At 42.8% G+C, this 20022-nt stretch overlaps 1 protein-coding gene across 1 annotated transcript in view; it reads left to right on the top strand.

Moving 5' to 3' along the window:
- DTNB (dystrobrevin beta) overlaps positions 1-19582 on the top strand; it is a 983126-nt gene extending 963544 nt beyond the window's left edge. The window contains exons 19-21 of the mRNA XM_053709466.1: positions 8056-8109; positions 11363-11397; positions 17459-19582. Of these exons, the coding sequence (XP_053565441.1) occupies positions 8056-8109; positions 11363-11367 (59 nt within the window). The 3' untranslated portion in view covers positions 11368-11397; positions 17459-19582. The remainder of the gene's footprint in view (positions 1-8055; positions 8110-11362; positions 11398-17458) is intronic.
- Positions 19583-20022: the final 440 nt, after the last annotated feature.

Raw genomic sequence — 20022 nt, 5'->3', positions numbered from 1 at the left:
CACACCCTGCTTGTGTGCGCTCGGAGTCTAGGGAGGAACAGAACACAGGCACAACATAAACATGTAAGGAACATGAAGCAGAGAGCACAAGGATAGATGGCTAACAGAGCATGAAGAAACAGAACATTAGTGGTCACTATAGAAGGCCCAGTCTAAGAACTATGTCTTGAGCTTTCTCCTGAAGATGGTTTGGCCCTGGGGAGATCTGGTACTTAGTGGCAGTTTATTCCTGTGACCATTGTGAACATGTAGAATTATGGTCATCATATCACATTTGTCCATCATTTATACAGTATAAGGATACCTCAGCTCTGACATTACAGAAGGCGCTGTTAACTTTAAAATGAAGCCGCCTACTGGGGTTTATTTGGAAGTGTACTTGTGTTGGGTTTTCTCTGTCTCCGCACACCTGGCATACTTTATGCAAAATCCATTCTGATGCAGTTCCTCGTACTGATGGTCTCCTCCAGCCTCTCCGTCAGTTCAGAGTACTTTGTCTTATAAAGAAAACTTCAAACAAATAGATGATGCTTTGACTTCTGCTCACTTAGGATTATAAATTAGATAGACATGGAACTCAGTTAAAAAGGCAGTTTACTTGTATCATTTATTTCTCCCTCTTGGCCTTCTGTGTTGAAAAGTGGCTCCTGCCCACAAGAGTGTAAAGGGGTAGGCTCAGGAGCCTGCATGTGTCATGAGCACTATATGGCAGCATTGTTTGCAACAATGTTTATAACAATGTTAAACATATAGTGTTTAAGACATGCGCATGCTTTACTGATAGAGAAAATGGCCATTGCTATAGGAGTTATTTATATTTCAGTATCTCCAAAAGGACAAACAAGCACTGCGTTGGAAAGCAATACTGAAATGAGTGTTGTACAATGTGTAGCTGCCCTCTTTAGCAGACAAGAGGTTAAATCAGCTAGTATAAATGTTGTAAATGTCTGGAACTGACTCTGCTCCCAGACATCACATGAAGGTCCTCAAAGAACTTGCCAGGAGTGTGAAACTGGAGATCACAACACGTTTTCAGACTTTTGCAGGGACTTTCAGTTCCTTGTTGCGCCAGAAGGAAAATGTTGTGAGCATTAAGTTCAATGACCTTTTGGTGAAGAAATTGTTATGAGTAAATCAAGAAGCCTGCGCTATTTCTTCTGGCATTGAGCTTTACTTCATGAGTCTTTATAACCTTGGCGCTGGTGGGCATGTGGGGCCCTATTGGAAACGACAGTCTGATGTCACACACACAAAGGCTCTTATATCTTCAGTAGCCAACAGCAAGTCAATTAGAAAATAGACACAGATTCCTGGACAGCTTTTACAGTAGGAGGAGTGCTCCCATTTTATTAAGGATATTTAAACTTTCCACCATAGTTTGGCAGCAGCCTCTATTGCAGCTCACTTGGAAATTACAGTTCAAGTCATAGAGAAAACCATAAAAAGTACATTACCGAGCTCTGCCAACCACCTTACTCATAAATGTGTTTCTCATCTGCTCTGGAAATCTGGCAGAAATGGCCTGGTGTGCTCTGCTGCAGGGTCATCATCAGACTTGCACAATGGTACTGTGGAACAAATGGCCTGGTGTGCTCTGCTGCAGGGTCATCATCAGACGTGCACAATGGTACTGTGGAACAAATGGCCTGGTGTGCTCTGCTGCAGGGTCATCATCAGATGTGCACAATGGTACTGTGGAACAAATGGCCTGGTGTGCTCTGCTGCAGGGTCATCATCAGAAGTGCACAATGGTACTGTGGAACAAATGGCCTGGTGTGCTCTGCTGCAGGGTCATCATCAGATGTGCACAATGGTACTGTGGAACAAATGGGGGGGGTGCTCTGCTGCAGGGTCATCATCAGATGTGCACAATGGTACTGTGGAACAAATGGGGGTGTGCTCTGCTGCAGGGTCATCATCAGATGTGCACAATGGTACTGTGGAACAAATGGGGGTGTGCTCTGCTGCAGGGTCATCATCAGATGTGCACAATGGTACTGTGGAACAAATGGGGGGTGTGCTCTGCTGCAGGGTCATCATCAGATGTGCACAATGGTACTGTGGAACAAATGGGGTGTGTGCTCTGCTGCAGGGTCATCATCAGATGTGCACAATGGTACTGTGGAACAAATGGCCTGGTGTGCTCTGCTGCAGGGTCATCATCAGATGTGCACAATGGTACTGTGGAACAAATGGGGGGGGTGCTCTGCTGCAGGGTCATCATCAGATGTGCACAATGGTACTGTGGAACAAATGGGGGGTGTGTTCTGCTGCAGGGTCATCATCAGATGTGCACAATGGTACTGTGGAACAAATGGGGGGTGTGCTCTGCTGCAGGGTCATCATCGGACGTGCACAATGGTACTGTGGAACAAATGGCCTGGTGTGCTCTGCTGCAGGGTCATCATCAGATGTGCACAATGGTACTGTGGAACAAATGGCCTGGTGTGCTCTGCTGCAGGGTCATCATCAGACGTGCACAATGGTACTGTGGAACAAATGGCCTGGTGTGCTCTGCTGCAGGGTCATCATCAGATGTGCACAATGGTACTGTGGAACAAATGGGGGGTGTGCTCTGCTGCAGGGTCATCATCAGATGTGCACAATGGTACTGTGGAACAAATGGGGGGTGTGCTCTGCTGCAGGGTCATCATCAGATGTGCACAATGGTACTGTGGAACAAATGGGGGGTGTGCTCTGCTGCAGGGTCATCATCAGACGTGCACAATGGTACTGTGGAACAAATGGCCTGGTGTGCTCTGCTGCAGGGTCATCATCAGATGTGCACAATGGTACTGTGGAACAAATGGCCTGGTGTGCTCTGCTGCAGGGTCATCATCAGATGGGCACAATGGTACTGTGGAACAAATGGGGTGTGTGCTCTGCTGCAGGGTCATCATCAGATGTGCACAATGGTACTGTGGAACAAATGGCCTGGTGTGCTCTGCTGCAGGGTCATCATCAGATGTGCACAATGGTACTGTGGAACAAATGGGGTGTGTGCTCTGCTGCAGGGTCATCATCAGATGTGCACAATGGTACTGTGGAACAAATGGGGTGTGTGCTCTGCTGCAGGGTCATCATCAGACGTGCACAATGGTACTGTGGAACAAATGGGGTGTGTGCTCTGCTGCAGGGTCATCATCAGATGTGCACAATGGTACTGTGGAACAAATGGCCTGGTGTGCTCTGCTGCAGGGTCATCATCAGATGGGCACAATGGTACTGTGGAACAAATGGGGTGTGTGCTCTGCTGCAGGGTCATCATCAGATGTGCCTAATGGTACTGTGGAACAAATGGGGTGTGTGTTCTGCTGCAGGGTCATCATCAGATGTGCACAATGGTACTGTGGAACAAATGGGGGGTGTGCTCTGCTGCAGGGTCATCATCAGATGTGCACAATGGTACTGTGGAACAAATGGGGGGTGTGCTCTGCTGCAGGGTCATCATCAGATGTGCACAATGGTACTGTGGAACAAATGGGGGGTGTGCTCTGCTGCAGGGTCATCATCAGATGTGCACAATGGTACTGTGGAACAAATGGGGTGTGTGCTCACCATAAACACTACAGTGCCCTGAAGCTTGTTAAAGGTACAAGGACTATATGTTTCAGATAGAGCATCTATAAAACTGTATCTATTATTAAACTCCTTTGTTGAAATGTAGTTCTTTCCAATCATTATTATACTTAGGTAGGCTCTGCAGCATGCACGTTACAAGCACTATATGTATAACTGCTCCAAACACAGTGTGATGTAAGACTCGTGCACGCTCCTGATACTACCTCAGTGTGCTCTCATGGAAAGGAGTTATGTTTCAATAAATAACAACTGAAGTTAACTGGAAGGTTTTTGTTTTTTTTATACAACTGTTCACTTTATCTGAACCATGAAAGTTTAGTTTTGACTTCAGGGGTACCAAAGTTCACTAGCAATACCAGGTTGTACCTCCAAGGATACCTTCACATGTGGTTCCAAGGTTAAAGACCGGAACCTGTCCACCTCTGATTAAACATTTACTGCACACGCCGCAATCTGGCTCCTCCAGGACTATCAAGATCCATTATATGGTTGTTGGTAGAGGGGCAAACCTGGTGAAGGCCAAGTTGGACAGTGGGGGTAGAAATATGGCTCCTAGGCTTAGAAGGTATCTGGGTTACAGGCCACTAGTACGACCTTCAGATATGTAGTTTGTAGGTTCAGCACTGATCTAACAAGACTGTCTTCACCAGTCTTCAATCTGGATCCTGCTCACTATTGTAGAGGGCCCCAAAGAACTGCCACCTCGATTGCATGCAATGACATGATGTGCCTGGAAAACCGAGTCCTCAGCAGCAGAGGGGTTAAACGCAGCTCACAATGTGTCTGCAATAGCAGATTTACCGAGCTCCGCCACAATACAGACAGCGTTCTCTGTAATTTATACAAATATTCCCCAGTAGCAAGTGTTAGAGATATTGTCTAGAGCAAGTATACAGCACAAAGGGACTCAGCTGGGGGATTTGGTGTATGGCTGCGGCCTCGGATATAGCTGACGGCAATCTCAACAATAGCCACTTCCTATAAAAGAGCCGAGTTTATAAAGGTGAATCCTGAAAGCTGGAGCAGCACACAATAGTATGACCAGACAAGGCCACTGCCCGTAAGTTCCCCAGAACATTACAATTTTTCTATTATCAAATTTGCTTCATTCTCTTGGTATCCTTTGTTGAAAATGCAGCAATGCACTACTGGCAACTAGTCGGACACATCTGGTGAGCCAATGACAAGAGGCATATATATGCAGCCACCAATTAGTAGCTAGCTCTCAGTAGTGCATTGTTGCCTTGGAGCCTACCTAGGTATGCTTTTCAACAAAGTAAATTTGAACGTTATTTATTGAACCATGAAAGTTTAAAGGGACAGTCTACATCAAAATTGTTATTGTTTAATAGATAGATAACTCCTTTTCTACCCATTCCCCAGCTTTGCACAACCAACATTTTTATGGTAATATACTTTATAAGCTTTAAACCCATAAAGTGATCGTTATTCATAACGTGGCATCAGATGACATCATATAGACAACATATGTGACAGAATGACGTAACAAATAGGATTTATTGTGGCACAAACATTTTGTTATTGTGAAAGGTTCTGTTTTTTGAGCACATCACACAAGGTGTGCGCCAAGCGTTTCACAAATAAAGTGATGTTTTGCCATTTGTTTCTATCGCTTTATAGGACAGCATGTTAAAAAAAGAGCACAGCAGCGTCCGCTCATTTCCCTCACTTCAGTCAAACATATAATGTGCTTTGTCTGATATTTAATGCAGTGATTCTGTCTTCATGGGATTTGTGGCAGATTCCTTATAAATGCACCATATTTCCCTAATACTTGTGAGACAGGCGCTGTTCATCCGAGTCGCTTTGTGTTTTCTTCAGTTTTACAGTGAGACAGATGAACGTCAGCTATAGGTAAAGGGTAGAGCTCTGCAATTAGCACCATGTAGCAGCTTTAAAGGGACAGTCAAGTATAAATTAAACTTTCATTATTCAGATAGGACTTTTAATTTTAATTGACTTTCCAATTTACTTTTATCATCAAATTTGCTTTTTTCTCTTGGTATTCTTAGTTTAAACTAAACCTAGGTAGGCTCATATGCTAATGTCTAAGCCTTTGAGGGCTGCCTCTTATCACATTCTTTTTAAATCTCTTTTCAACACAAAGATACAGAAAGTACATGTGGGCTATATAGATAACACTGTGTTCAGGCACAGAAAGTTATTTAAGATCTAGCACAACACAAAGAGACAGAAAGTACACGTGGGCTATATAGATAACACTGTGTTCAGGCACAGAAAGTTATTTAAGATCTAGCACAACACAAAGAGACAGAAAGTACATGTGGGCTATATAGATAACACTGTGTTCAGGCACAGAAAGTTATTTAAGATCTAGCACAACACAAAGAGACAGAAAGTACATGTGGGCTATATAGATAACACTGTTCAGGCACAGAAAGTTATTTAAGATCTAGCACAATACAAAGAGACAGAAAGTGCACGTGGGCTATATAGATAACACTGTGTTCAGGCACAGAAAGTTATTTAAGATCTAGCACAACACAAAGAGACAGAAAGTACACGTGGGCTATATAGATAACACTGTGTTCAGGCACAGAAAGTTATTTAAGATCTAGCACAACACAAAGAGACAGAAAGTACACGTGGGCTATATAGATAACACTGTGTTCAGGCACAGAAAGTTATTTAAGATCTAGCACAACACAAAGAGACAGAAAGTACATGTGGGCTATATAGATAACACTGTGTTCAGGCACAGAAAGTTATTTAAGATCTAGCACAACACAAAGAGACAGAAAGTACATGTGGGCTATATAGATAACACTGTGTTCAGGCACAGAAAGTTATTTAAGATCTAGCACAATACAAAGAGACAGAAAGTACACGTGGGCTATATAGATAACACTGTGTTCAGGCACAGAAAGTTATTTAAGATCTAGCACAACACAAAGAGACAGAAAGTACACGTGGGCTATATAGATAACACTGTGTTCAGGCACAGAAATTTATTTAAGATCTAGCACAACACAAAGAGACAGAAAGTACATGTGGGCTATATAGATAACACTGTGTTCAGGCACAGGGAGTTATTTAAGATCTAGCACAACACAAAGAGACAGAAAGTACACGTGGGCCATATAGATAACACTGTGTTCAGGCACAGGGGGTTATTTAAGATCTAGCACAATACAATGCTAAATGCAAGACAATAGATAATAAACAGTCACAGTCATGTGATCAGGGGGCTGGAAGAAGGTTCCTAGATACAAGGTAATCACAGAGGTAAAAAGTACATTAATATAACTGTGTTGGTTATGCAAAACTAGGGAATGGGTAATAAAGGGATTATCTATCTTTTAAAATAAGAACAATTCTATGGTTGACTGTCCCTTTAAGTAAACAAATAACTAATACAAATAATGCGCTCTAGCACTATATCAGGTAGGACATTCTGGAACTGTACGTTAATCTATATCAGTAGAATGACATAATGATTGTCATGTCCATCTATATAATGCCTCTCAGATTATGTTAAAGGGACAAGTCAAAATTAAACTTTCATGATTCACATAGGGCATGCAATTTGAAACAACTTTTTAATTTAATTATAGCATCAAATTGCTTTGTCCTCTTGGCATTCTTTGTTGAAAGCTAAACCTAGGTAGGCTCAAACCGATTTTTAACCCCTCTCAGGGCATTTTGACAGCTTTTCATAGCTAGACAGCGCTAGTTCATGTGCATCATATGGATAATATTGTGCTCACTCCTGTAGATTTATTTATGAGTCAGCACTGATTGGCTAAAATGCAAGTCTGTTAAAAGAACTGAAATAAGGGGGCAGTTTGCAGAGGCCTAGATACAAGATAATCACAAAGGTAAAAAAATATTAATATAACAGTGTTCGTTATGCAAAACTGGGTAATGGGTAATACAGGGATTATCTATCTTTTTAAACAATAAAAAATTAGAGTAGACTTTTTGTTGCAACAGTTTGTCATTTATCCAGTATTCTAAGTATAGTTCCACGTTCTTCGTTTCTGCATTGTGAAGTTACTCATTAACTTCATATCAATCAGTGAGCTATACAATATCCTATGTTAGAAAAATATTGACCCGCTTGTTATGAATATTTAATAAGTTAGTCTACATATGAAACAGCCATCGCTGAAGTTTTAGTTAAATGTATCTTGTAGCCCTGATCTGCTTCTAGTCTGGACTTTAACCAGATGTCTTTGTTAATATACAGACCAGCACCGTCTGGCATCAATTATACCTTCACCAAGGAATGTTATCGGATTCAAGGACAAAATACCAATTAGTGACTGATCTTTAATGATAGAGGTGTTCTGTTTGTGTGTGACTGTGTGCTCCTACACATGCATTAAGTTACAAATATTTATTTAACCATTGTATTGAGCTACAGAATATCCTGGGGCTTTGTAAAGTAAAAGCTAAATAGTTTTATATATGGGGTTTGTTTTTCTATAGCTGATGAAGGAGGTGATGAGGAAGAAGAAAGACTGCAGAATGGAAAAGATAAAGGTAAATCTTATGTGTGCTCTGTATTATAATGGTGATGTATAGTTCCACTCACACGCCTTAGACAAACCCATTAGAAAGCCGTACAGAAGAGAGAGGTTCCCAGATGTAATGTGATAAAAAGCACTACAACTTTTTTTCTTCTTGTTAGTCACCTCTGAACTATGGCTCTAATTCCACTTGCTGGAAGTACTTAACGTGTCTGCAGATTCATTAAGACAGAGGAGCTGGAGCACAGTCACTGGGAGCGTAGTAAAGTGCGATGCACTGGCGATATGATATTGTAATACCCCTCTCCTATCATAATACAGAGAATCATCTGCAGGAGACTCAGATCTGTGCACAACCCTTTCAGACAAGGATGTTACTAATATAAACTGTGGCACTGTATTTTTTTTAATAACTACAGACGGCTACACCCGGATGTATTTTACACAAACATTCAAATATTAAAAGTGCAGTGCCAATTAGCCCAAACAGTCAGCCTAGTAAACATTCAGGCAGATTTTATTATCTGTAATTTACAGGGAAGGGTTCTGGTTAGCTAATTAAGCGTAAGGAAATAATTTAATGTAAACAACATATGGCTAATTAGTGAATACTATAGGGAATAATGTACAGCAAAGTATAACAATGATCACTGGGGCTGTGTAAATGCGCAGGATCGCTGGGGCTGTGTAAATGCGCAGGATCACTGGGGCTGTGTAAATGCGCAGGATCGCTGGGGCTGTGTAAATGCGCAGGATCGCTGGGGCTGTGTAAATGCGCAGGATCGCTGGGGGTGTGTAAATGCGCAGGATCGCTGGGGCTGTGTAAATGCGCAGGATCACTGGGGCTGTGTAAATGCGCTGGATCACTGGGGCTGTGTAAATGCGCAGGATCGCTGGGGCTGTGTAAATGCGCAGGATCGCTGGGGGTGTGTAAATGCGCCGTGGCTGTGTAAATGCGCAGGATCGCTGGGGGTGTGTAAATGCGCAGGATCGCTGGGGCTGTGTAAATGCGCAGGATCGCTGGGGGTGTGTAAATGCGCAGGATCGCTGGGGCTGTGTAAATGCGCAGGATCACTGGGGCTGTGTAAATGCGCTGGATCACTGGGGCTGTGTAAATGCGCAGGATCGCTGGGGCTGTGTAAATGCGCAGGATCGCTGGGGGTGTGTAAATGCGCAGGATCGCTGGGGCTGTGTAAATGCGCAGGATCGCTGGGGCTGTGTAAATGCGCAGGATCGCTGGGGCTGTGTAAATGCGCAGGATCGCTGGGGGTGTGTAAATGCGCCGTGGCTGTGTAAATGCGCAGGATCGCGGGGGCTGTGTAAATGCACAGGATCACTGGGGCTGTGTAAATGCGCAGGATCGCTGGGGCTGTGTAAATGCGCAGGATCGCGGGGGCTGTGTAAATGCACAGGATCGCTGGGGCTGTGTAAATGCGCAAGGATCGCGGGGGCTGTGTAAATGCGCAGGATTGCTGGGGCTGTGTAAATGTGCAGGATCGCGGGGGCTGTGTAAATGCGCAGGATCGCTGGGGGTGTGTAAATGCGCCGTGGCTGTGTAAATGCGCAGGATCGCTGGGGGTGTGTAAATGCGCAGGATCGCTGGGGCTGTGTAAATGCGCAGGATCGCTGGGGGTGTGTAAATGCGCAGGATCGCTGGGGCTGTGTAAATGCGCAGGATCACTGGGGCTGTGTAAATGCGCTGGATCACTGGGGCTGTGTAAATGCGCAGGATCGCTGGGGCTGTGTAAATGCGCAGGATCGCTGGGGGTGTGTAAATGTGCAGGATCGCTGGGGCTGTGTAAATGTGCCGTGGCTGTGTAAATGCGCAGGATCGCGGGGGCTGTGTAAATGCACAGGATCACTGGGGCTGTGTAAATGCGCAGGATCGCTGGGGCTGTGTAAATGCGCAGGATCGCGGGGGCTGTGTAAATGCACAGGATCGCTGGGGCTGTGTAAATGCGCAAGGATCGCGGGGGCTGTGTAAATGCGCAGGATTGCTGGGGCTGTGTAAATGTGCAGGATCGCGGGGGCTGTGTAAATGCGCAGGATCGCTGGGGGTGTGTAAATGCGCCGTGGCTGTGTAAATGCGCAGGATCGCTGGGGGTGTGTAAATGCGCAGGATCGCTGGGGCTGTGTAAATGCGCAGGATCGCTGGGGGTGTGTAAATGCGCAGGATCGCTGGGGCTGTGTAAATGCGCAGGATCACTGGGGCTGTGTAAATGCGCTGGATCACTGGGGCTGTGTAAATGCGCAGGATCGCTGGGGCTGTGTAAATGCGCAGGATCGCTGGGGCTGTGTAAATGCGCAGGATCGCTGGGGGTGTGTAAATTCGCAGGATCGCTGGGGCTGTGTAAATGCGCAGGATCGCTGGGGCTGTGTAAATGCGCAGGATCGCTGGGGGTGTGTAAATGCGCAGGATCGCGGGGGCTGTGTAAATGCACAGGATCGCTGGGGCTGTGTAAATGCGCAGGATCGCGGGGGCTGTGTAAATGCACAGGATCGCTGGGGCTGTGTAAATGCGCAAGGATCGCGGGGGCTGTGTAAATGCGCAGGATCGCTGGGGCTGTGTAAATGCGCAGGATCGCTGGGGCTGTGTAAATGCGCAGGATCGCTGGGGCTGTGTAAATGCGCAGGATCGCGGGGGCTGTGTAAATGCACAGGATCGCTGGGGCTGTGTAAATGCGCAGGATCGCTGGGGCTGTGTAAATGCGCAGGGTGGATGCAAAATAAGTGCCCTAAATACAAAGTTGCTTCTTCTACATCATTTAAAAAGTGTTGATTTATTGGCATAAAAAGAGTACTTGTGTATGCTTAGCTATAAGGCACATAATTCTATCACCTACATCTCTAGGCACGTGTTTCTTTTGCACCATTATGTCGCCTGACTAGGGTTATTTCATTTGAGTAAACAAAAGGGTGAGTCTCAAGTTATAGAAGGGCGGATTATTAATCTTATCGTTAGACAATGTAGAATATTTGTTATCCATTCATTTTGTAAATTAAGAACAATCTAAGTACATTTGCAAATAACTATAATGCTTGACATGGTCACACTCAGCGGTGTTGTAATCTCCAAACTGTATTGTGGGTAGTTTTGGAAGCACAGATTCCATATTCCCAGTTATAATAATCTACAGCTTGACCAATCTAGTTGCCATTTTCTTAAGTGAAGCTGTAAATGGTAGAAAAACACTTTTTTTTTAATGTAGCACTGATCTGTTATTTAAAGATAAAAACAGCTTGATAGAAAATGTTTTGTCTTTCAGGTTAAAAAGCAACAACAGAACGGTAAATGATTCAAGTAAGTAGGGTGGGTTTGATGTGCATTGTCTTATCTCTTTCTAACTATTGCCCTTGTGCATCACACTGAATATAAAACCGCCATTAAAAAAGCTCTGTAGCTTATTTCTGGTTTATTTATTAAAAGGACAAAAAACATTTTTTTTCTTTCATGATTCAGATAGAGAAAACAATTTTAAACAACCTTGGTTTAAGAAATAGCAATGCACATAGGTGAGCAAATAACACGAGACATCTATGTGCAGCCTCCAATCAGCAGCTACTGAGCATATTTAGATATGCTTTTCAATCAAAGATATCGAGAGATAGAAGCAAATTAGATAATAGAAGTAAATTGGAAAGTTGTTTAAAATTGCATGCTCTTTCTAAAGAAAAAAATGTGGGTTTCATGCACATCTTTCACACTGAGATACTTTTATAGTTATTTGACAAATATATTATTTAATAAGTATATTTGTTCTGCTATACACTGTCTCTTGTATTCGCTATACCTAAATCATCATTTTGCCATTTTGTTAAAATGTGAGCTATTACAATTTACTACTAAAGTTAGAAAATCAGAGTCATAGGATATGGGAGAGAGCACAGAAATAGATCATGACAAGTAAACCATTTAAGAAGGATGTGGAGGACGGATTAGACAGAAGTACAGACTGAGGGAATGAAGGAGAACAGATTAGACAGAAGTACAGACTGAGGGAATGGAGGAGGACAGATTAGTCAGAAGCACAGACTGAGGGAATGAATGAGGACAGATGAGACAGAAGCAAAGACTGAGGGAATGAAGGAGGACAGATTAGACAGAAGCACAGACTGAGGGAATGAAGGAGGACAGATTAGACAGAAGCACAGACTGAGGGAATGAAGGAGGACGGATTAGACAGAAGCACAGACTGAGGGAATGACGGAGGACAGATTAGTCAGAAGCACAGACTGAGGGAATGACGGAGGACAGATTAGTCAGAAGCACAGACTGAGGGAATGAAGGAGGACAGATTAGACAGAAGCACAGAATGAGTGAATGAAGGAGGACAGATGAGACAACAGCACAGACTGAGGGAATGAAGGAGAACAGATTAGACTGAAGCACAAGGCTGTGGAAATGAATAAGGACAGATTAGACAGAAACACAAACTGAGGGAATGAAAGAGGACAGATTAGACAAAAGCACAGACTGAGGGAATGAAGGAGGGCAGATTAGACAGAAGCATAAGGCTGAGAGAATGAAGGAGGGCGGATTAGACAGAAGCACAGATTGAGGGAATGAAGTAGGGCAGATTAGACAGAAGCAAAGACTGAGGGAATGAAGGAGGACAGATTAGACAGAAGCAAAGACTGAGGGAATGAAGGAGGACAGATTAGACAGAAGCACAAACTGAGGGTATGAAGGAGGACAGTTTAGACAGAAGCACAAACTGGGGGAATGAAGGAGGACAGTTTAGACAGAAGCATAAGGCTGAGGGAATGAAGGAGGACAGATTAGACAGAAGCACAAACTGAGGGAATGAAGGAGGACAGATTAGACAGAAACACAGACTAAAGGAATGAAGGAGGACAGATTAGACAGAAGCACAGGCTGAGAGAATGATGGAGAACAGATTAGACAGAAGCACAAACTGAGGGAATGAAGGAGGACAGATTAGACAAAAGCACAGACTGAGGGAATGAAGGAGGACAGATTAGACAGAAGCACAGGCTGAGAGAATGAAGGAGGACATATTAGACAGAAGCACAAACTGAGCTAATGAAGGAGGACAGATTAGACAGAAGCATAAGGCTGAGAGAATGAAGGAGGGCAGATTAGACAGAAGCACAGACTGAGGGAATGAAGTAGGGCAGATTAGACAGAAGCAAAGACTGAGGGAATGAAGGAGGACAGATTAGACAGAAGCAAAGACTGAGGGAATGAAGGAGGACAGATTAGACAGAAGCACAAACTGAGGGTATGAAGGAGGACAGTTTAGACAGAAGCACAAACTGGGGGAATGAAGGAAGACAGTTTAGACAGAAGCACAAGGCTGAGGGAATGGAGGACAGATTAGACAGAAGCACAAACTGGGGGAATGAAGGAGGACAGATTAGATATAAAAACAGACTGAGAGAATGAAGGAGGACAGATTAGACAGAAGCACAGACTAAAGGAATGATGGAGGACAGATTAGACAGAAGCAAAGACTGAGGGAATGAAGGAGGACAGATTAGATATAAGAACAGACTGAGAGAATGAAGGAGGACAGATTAGACAGAAGCACAGACTAAAGGAATGAAGGAGGACAGATTAGACAGAAGCAAAAACTGAGGGAATGAAGGAGGACAGATTAGACAGAAGCACAAACTGAGGGTATGAAGGAGTACAGTTTAGACAGAAGCACAAACTGGGGGAATGAAGGAGGACAGTTTAGACAGAAGCATAAGGCTGAGGGAATGAAGGAGGACAGATTAGACAGAAGCACAAACTGGGGGAATGAAGGAGGACAGTTTAGACATAAACATAAGACTGAGGGAATGAAGGAGGACAGATTAGACAGAAGCACAAATTTAGGGAATGAAAGAGGACAGTTTAGGCAGAAGAATAAGGCTGAGGGAATGAAGGAGGACAGATTAGACAGAAGCACAAACTGAGGGAATAAAAGAGGACAGATTAGACAGAATCATAAGGCTGAGGGAATGAAGGAGGACAGATTAGACAGAAGCACAAACTTGGGGAATGAAGGAGGACAGTTTAGACAGAAGCATAAGACTGAGGGAATGAAGGAGGACAGATTAGACAGAAGCACAAATTTAGGGAATGAAAGAGGACAGTTTAGGCAGAAGAATAAGGCTGAGGGAATGAAGGAGGACAGATTAGTCAGAAGCACAGACTGAGGGAATGAATGAGGACAGATTAGACAGAAGCAAAGACTGAGGGAATGAAGGAGGACAGATTAGACAGAAGCACAGACTGAGGGAATGAAGGAGGACAGATTAGACAGAAGCACAGACTGAGGGAATGAAGGAGGACGGATTAGACAGAAGCACAGACTGAGGGAATGACGGAGGACAGATTAGTCAGAAGCACAGACTGAGGGAATGACGGAGGACAGATTAGTCAGAAGCACAGACTGAGGGAATGAAGGAGGACAGATTAGACAGAAGCACAGAATGAGTGAATGAAGGAGGACAGATGAGACAACAGCACAGACTGAGGGAATGAAGGAGAACAGATTAGACTGAAGCACAAGGCTGTGGAAATGAATAAGGACAGATTAGACAGAAACACAAACTGAGGGAATGAAAGAGGACAGATTAGACAAAAGCACAGACTGAGGGAATGAAGGAGGGCAGATTAGACAGAAGCATAAGGCTGAGAGAATGAAGGAGGGCGGATTAGACAGAAGCACAGATTGAGGGAATGAAGTAGGGCAGATTAGACAGAAGCAAAGACTGAGGGAATGAAGGAGGACAGATTAGACAGAAGCAAAGACTGAGGGAATGAAGGAGGACAGATTAGACAGAAGCACAAACTGAGGGTATGAAGGAGGACAGTTTAGACAGAAGCACAAACTGGGGGAATGAAGGAGGACAGTTTAGACAGAAGCATAAGGCTGAGGGAATGAAGGAGGACAGATTAGACAGAAGCACAAACTGAGGGAATGAAGGAGGACAGATTAGACAGAAACACAGACTAAAGGAATGAAGGAGGACAGATTAGACAGAAGCACAGGCTGAGAGAATGATGGAGAACAGATTAGACAGAAGCACAAACTGGGGGAATGAAGGAGGACAGATTAGACAAAAGCACAGACTGAGGGAATGAAGGAGGACAGATTAGACAGAAGCACAGGCTGAGAGAATGAAGGAGGACATATTAGACAGAAGCACAAACTGAGCTAATGAAGGAGGACAGATTAGACAGAAGCATAAGGCTAAGAGAATGAAGGAGGGCAGATTAGACAGAAGCACAGACTGAGGGAATGAAGTAGGGCAGATTAGACAGAAGCAAAGACTGAGGGAATGAAGGAGGACAGATTAGACAGAAGCAAAGACTGAGGGAATGAAGGAGGACAGATTAGACAGAAGCACAAACTGAGGGTATGAAGGAGGACAGTTTAGACAGAAGCACAAACTGGGGGAATGAAGGAGGACAGTTTAGACAGAAGCACAAGGCTGAGGGAATGAAGGAGGACAGATTAGACAGAAGCACAAACTGGGGGAATGAAGGAGGACAGATTAGATATAAAAACAGACTGAGAGAATGAAGGAGGACAGATTAGACAGAAGCACAGACTAAAGGAATGATGGAGGACAGATTAGACAGAAGCAAAGACTGAGGGAATGAAGGAGGACAGATTAGATATAAGAACAGACTGAGAGAATGAAGGAGGACAGATTAGACAGAAGCACAGACTAAAGGAATGAAGGAGGACAGATTAGACAGAAGCAAAAACTGAGGGAATGAAGGAGGACAGATTAGACAGAAGCACAAACTGAGGGTATGAAGGAGTACAGTTTAGACAGAAGCACAAACTGGGGGAATGAAGGAGGACAGTTTAGACAGAAGCATAAGGCTGAGGGAATGAAGGAGGACAGATTAGACAGAAGCACAAACTGGGGGAATGAAGGAGGACAGTTTAGACATAAACATAAGACTGAGGGAATGAAGGAGGACAGATTAGACAGAAGCACAAATTTAGGGAATGAAAGAGGACAGTTTAGGCAGAAGAATAAGGCTGAGGGAATGAAGGAGGACAGATTAGACAGAAGCACAAACTGAGGGAATAAAAGAGGACAGATTAGACAGAAGCATAAGGCTGAGGGAATGAAGGAGGACAGATTAGACAGAAGCACAAACTTGGGGAATGAAGGAGGACAGTTTAGACAGAAGCATAAGACTGAGGGAATGAAGGAGGACAGATTAGACAGAAGCACAAATTTAGGGAATGAAAGAGGACAGTTTAGGCAGAAGAATAAGGCTGAGGGAATGAAGGAGGACAGATTAGACAGAAGCACAAACTGAGGGAATGAAAGAGGACAGTTTAGGCAGAAGCATAGACTGAGGGAATGTAGGAGGACAGATGATTAGATAGAAGCACAAACTGAGGGAATGAAGGAGGACAGATTAGATAGAAGCACAAACTGAGGGAATGAAAGAGGACAGTTTAGGCAGAAGCATAAGGCTGAGGGAATAAAGGAGGACAGACTATAAAGTTGCACATATATGAAATAACAGGAGAAGATTGATAAACAAATATGAAACAGACACTTCACAGGCATTTTTTATAAGGGAGTTTTGCAAAGGATTTCACAGAAACAAACGTTAAGCTTCCAGTCATTCCAGTAATAAATGGTATTTAATTGACTAATGTGTATAAATGCACCTTGTTCACTTGAGCAGTGTCAGTTCATGACTTGAAATAATCATTCTTGTTTAGATGTGAACTGAGCTTGCTCTCAAACTGTATTATTGAAAGCAATAGCTAAAGTGTGGCACCTTGACACTGTTACAAATAGATTTTAATGAGTTAAAGGCTACTGAAATAGAAAGGTCCAGATATCCTGCAAATTCTGCTCCGTGTTTTCAGATGGATTGGAATAGCAGTGTCAGATTCTTTCATTGAAAGCTATTGGCACATTTAGTGAAGCCACCGGGAAATCACTCAGTAATAGCTGCTTGTGGGGTTCGCATTAAATATGAAAACCCTGTAAAATCCTATACCAATAGACCCCTCCTTAGCATCGTAAGTTCTCATTCCTGATATACAGTAAGGAAATATGTTGTAGCCTAACCCAGCTTGGTCTTTATTGTTTATGTATAAATATGTAGTGTTTCTTAATTTAATACAGTGGTAGTGTTCACATGCTGTCTATATGCTCATGTAGTCTTCGTCTCGCTATCTTACTCCAAGTGCCGGTCAACTGCAGTGGTTAAAGCCATGTTGTATTCCGTTATATTGGTGATTAGCTCATTACATTAGTAATTTGGGTACCTTGAGCTCTTGTTCGTATGCCAAGGGACTAATGTGGTTTTAAAGCTAAATCTGTTTAAGTAACCAGGTTTTGATCTTTTCCCCATTCTCTCCCAGGCACAGCAAGTTCTATGATATCCATGTACTTCTGTATGAAACAAAAGCCCCATTTCAGCCACACCCACCATCCAGCGACAACGTGACATGATGGTTCTGCCGCAGAAGGAGACAAGTCTCCAACTGAAGGGCTTTCTGCACAGACATTCTTTATTAGTGCATGCACAGTCATCACTGTAACATACCACTGCTCTGATTACCTGGGACACCGCTGGAAAAAGTCAATGTGTTTGCGACAGCGCAGCGGAGGCATTTGCAACAGATAAAGAACACACTGCAGATAAATTTATTCTGCCTTTCCCTTCTGAAGACTACGATACATAATAGTTTCAGACCCCACTGGTATTGGAGGTAACTGCAATACACATTCATGTTAATGCCTAAGTAATTGTTTTGCTCACTGTATGTGATGCCTTTGCCCTTCATGGTACAACAGTACCTGATATTTGTAAGAAATGGTAAAAAAGGGGGTTACTGGAAGTTAAACAACAAATATATATTTTACTTTTGAATGTTCAGTTTTTATGTTTTATTTAATACAATAAGGGACCTTAGTATTTCACACGTTAAATAAAGAATGTTAGTAGTTGATAAAGTAATTCAACCCCATCTCATACACTTTGTAACAAACCTACCCAGTTTTATTCCATTATCTTAAATATATAAGTGCCCTAATTAGATCTGGGGATGAACTGCACCTTCATACTGATCACTGCTACAAAAAGGGAATATTATAGTCCTGCCATGCAGCCAGCCTGGGCTCTGCCTTTTTTATACTGCAGTCTGAGCAACCATTATCTGTTGACTCCATGATATGTGCTTGGCAACTAGACAAGTCTTTCTTCTCAGTGGGGGACCCTAAGCACACAGATAGCTGCACAAAAACCATAGTAATGTAATGAGCTGGCACCGAGAGGACGGATAAGGGGAGGAAAAGAGAGAGGTGGGAACATCAGGAATCTCATTGATATTGTAGCTTTAGCAGATTAAAGAACCAGAGATTAAAGCAATAAGGTGATATGAGAAATAGTAAAATGATTCACTCTATTGTTGTGATGAGTCGCTGGTGTGCCAGGTCAGTAGTGATTAGTTAAGGCTAAGGTGATGTTTCCCCCGGTGTAATGGTGTTAAAGGGGCATGGGCAGCTCCCAGCAGTGAATTGCTGCTCTAAAGCTAAATGTAACTATGGAGTCAATTGTAATCCTTTAGAAATAAACTTAAATTATTTATCTACTAAAATCCCCAGACAATGATGGTGATCTGTTGAAAATCATTAGATACTTTTTTCGAAAAACCCCTATGTGTTTAAAACCTTTGCAGGGGTTAAACACATAATTCAATGCAGACAATATCGCTATACTAAAACGCATTAACACAGAGCATTTTGCTTTTTTTACTTTTATGTACATTTAGCTTGTGCACCCGGGAGCAATAAAAATCCATGTACAAAATGCGATCTCTGTTAGTTATGGAAGCCAAAGACTGAAGGGGGCTTAAGCAGAAAGACCCAATTCTTTCCAGTCCTTAACTCTAAAATGGGGTGTGGTCACATATTTACTGAAGCCCTACGCATTTTGTTTCCAGCTGACATTCCATAATGTTCTATAATGATCTACAGAAAGGCCAGTGTTGCATCTTGGGAGCACAACCATTTAATAGAATTGTATTTGAATGAAAAATATCTATTAACCCCATAGTTGAAATACAGTGATAGACAACCAAGGGGTGTTGCTGGGAAGTCACTGAAATAATAATCTGCCTTTATCATTGTTCATTTTCCTGCGCTTCTGTTCTCAAAGCCATCTGGAGTGTGTTGCTTTCAGGCCCTGTATCTCAGGAGGTTAAAAAAAAAATGGTACAGGAAACCATAATGTAATAAAGAATCTATGGGCAACGATTTTACAAGTTGTCAAATATAAAATAAAGCAGCACAAACCACAGTTTTGAGAGGCCGTTTCTCTCTGTAACCTGTATGTGTTCTTCCAAACAGGCTGTTAGGTTCAGACATTTGTACATAAACTGAAATGTCCCAGTCTGCACAGCATATTGGTTCATCAATCAGTGCAATGTTGGAATTTATAAATACCAAAATATGAAGTCTAATAAATATTACATTAAAAACTACACTATGTGCATTTGATTTATTTAAAGCTACAACTGCCCCAACATGAATGTGTATGCATGGCTGTGTGATCCTGTTAGCCCACCCTTTAGATTCTGTGATGTTTTATCATTTATACAATATTGTAAGAACCGGATCATGAAATTAGTTGCATCGATTTTATGAAGGAAAAGTCAAAAAGGAAACTGTGAGGCGTTTTACACACCTGTGCTACGGCTATTTTATGTTGTTTGACGCACATAACTTTTTTTCTGTGAGGTGCCCACTCAGGTGATACCTTGTTTTTTCATCAGACCAAGGATTTTTAGAAAATTATTTTCGTTTGCAGAAATGCCGTATTTGGGAAAATGCCACTTTATGAGATGCAAAATAAATAAATAATACATGGGATAATTATTTCCTAAATATCTTAACTACACATTTTATGGTTTCACATTTAGCA

The sequence above is a fragment of the Bombina bombina genome, chromosome 4, assembly GCF_027579735.1.
Source record: "Bombina bombina isolate aBomBom1 chromosome 4, aBomBom1.pri, whole genome shotgun sequence".
In the NCBI taxonomy this organism is placed as follows: Eukaryota; Metazoa; Chordata; class Amphibia; order Anura; family Bombinatoridae; genus Bombina; species Bombina bombina.
Note: the sequence above shows the minus strand (reverse complement) of the source record. Positions and strands in the feature narration are given on the sequence as shown.